At 31.8% G+C, this 1,899-nt stretch overlaps 2 protein-coding genes across 2 annotated transcripts in view; one reads left to right on the plus strand and one right to left on the minus strand.

The window, feature by feature from the left end:
• LOC119594548 (transcription initiation factor TFIID subunit 10-like) overlaps window positions 1-1,031 on the minus strand; it is a gene marked incomplete in the record, with an annotated part of 45,035 nt that extends 44,004 nt beyond the window's left edge. The window contains 1 exon segment of the mRNA XM_037943580.1: window positions 963-1,031.
• A 453-nt stretch (window positions 1,032-1,484) lies between these two features.
• LOC119594550 (probable RNA-binding protein 18) overlaps window positions 1,485-1,899 on the plus strand; it is a 4,139-nt gene continuing 3,724 nt past the window's right edge. Inside the window, exon 1 of the mRNA XM_037943581.1 lies at window positions 1,485-1,508. Within this exon, the coding sequence (XP_037799509.1) occupies window positions 1,500-1,508 (9 nt within the window). The 5' untranslated portion in view covers window positions 1,485-1,499. The remainder of the gene's footprint in view (window positions 1,509-1,899) is intronic.

Raw genomic sequence — 1,899 nt, forward strand, 5'->3', positions numbered from 1 at the left:
ATACTGAAATATTTTAGTGAGATGATTATGAGAAATAGATGTAAATACTCCCAATATATGACACACATAAGACATTTCTCTATTTGTGTATAATAAGCTTTCATACTACTATGATATTGGACTAAAATACAATACACAAAATACAAATGAAATTTATATACAGATATCCACAAAAACTACTAGAAATCCATGATTCATTTTCAAGTCAGTAGCTTGTGGCACTTTTTGATAAGACCTCTAACATTATTGGGTAAAATTCCCAGTTTCTGATGAGCTGTTGTATACAGACAAATTATGGTAATTGTCAAGCACAGGACCTAGCTATGCAGTTGCTGTAGACTCAAATATGTACTCTGGCAAAGGGCAATATAACTCCACTATGTATATTCTGGCACGAAAGAGCTTGAACTTACTCTGATTAATTGCCAAGGAGGGTGTTGGCCTTTGCCATGCTCATCATATGTATTACTGCATCTGGTAATTTTATGGTTTTGTAAATTTTAAATGGGAAAACAGGCTTTCTCTATTATGCATATATCACACTCTACAGTCTGGTTGATGTGCAACATATTTTGTGGAAAATATCTTTAGTGTACTATGCCCTGTCATCTGCCGGAATAGTATACTACAGAACCTAGCGTACGTAAGTTACTACCATTATTCTCAAAATTAGTCACACACATCTATTATAACGATCTATCGCCTCATCTACGTATGAAAAACACTCCCATTTCCACAATTTCACGAAGAACAAAGAAGCACCGGAACCGTAATTCATTTTCTTTCTATTCCGTGGGTGTGTTGAATGTTGTGGTAAAATCGAGAACCTTTGTCAATTCAAGCGGCAGTTCAAATTATGATGCATTTCCCCGAACTAAGGCTAAGGTTATTGACTTCCTACTTCTTTGGTTGTGACTTTACCCACAGTACAGCATAAATAAAAGGGAATTTAAACTACTTACAGGAAAGGGAGTGTTTTCTCTTCCGAATGTTTGGCGAGACGTTTGTTTACAGGAGTTCCGAGCCTAAAACTTCTTATGAAAAAAATACATAGTGCTAAAATTTCCTTTTTAAATTCACACACGGAAATCATCAAAATATCAAATTGATGATAATCAAATATTATCTTGTTGAAATATAATTTGCAGATGTCAACCTTTGTTTTTTTTATAATAAATTTGATTGATAGATGCAACAATACGATTACAATGTCAATATTTCACTTTTACATTCGCTATTATACGTATCTTATTTGTTACTAACCCGAATAAATTGAAGAAACAAAAATCATGAAAATATAATTTCAAAATAAATGCATTTCGAAAAAATTCTACTATTCATAATTACACCATTCGTCCTTTTAACGATAATTCCGTACATTAAAAATATTCAAAAGGAATAAATAATATATCAGATTTCCAAATAAAGGACGCAAATACTGAGAAAAATATATATCAAAACGATGTCGGTGTAAATAAGTTCTATCGATCACGACCGAGATGACAGACGTGAGAACCTCTTCCTTATTTTCGTAATTTTTTTTCTTTATTTAGAAGCATTTACTGAAAGTTCGTGTTATTTACTCATTGATCTAAGTTCTTCGATTCATTTTTCATTCGTGAGTTAAAGAGATTTTAGCGTTTTGAGAGGAAACGGTGTTCAAAATAACCTTTTTTTTCCCCCCGTGCATTTTAAAGGAATTTTGGGTTTTCTGGCTTCTTTTACAAGTTTTCAGCCTTTTTATCTTTGATGATTGATTCTTTTAACTAATAGAATTATAAGCAATTGGCATTTTAGTTTTATTTGAGCATGTTTTTGTGAAAGGGATAGATGTAAAGTTGAATGGAAAGATGATACTTATATATTCTTACTATGTTAATTTCTTTGCATGATATTTAA

The sequence above is a fragment of the Penaeus monodon genome, chromosome 34 (genome assembly GCF_015228065.2).
Source record: "Penaeus monodon isolate SGIC_2016 chromosome 34, NSTDA_Pmon_1, whole genome shotgun sequence".
NCBI lineage: Eukaryota > Metazoa > Arthropoda > Malacostraca > Decapoda > Penaeidae > Penaeus > Penaeus monodon.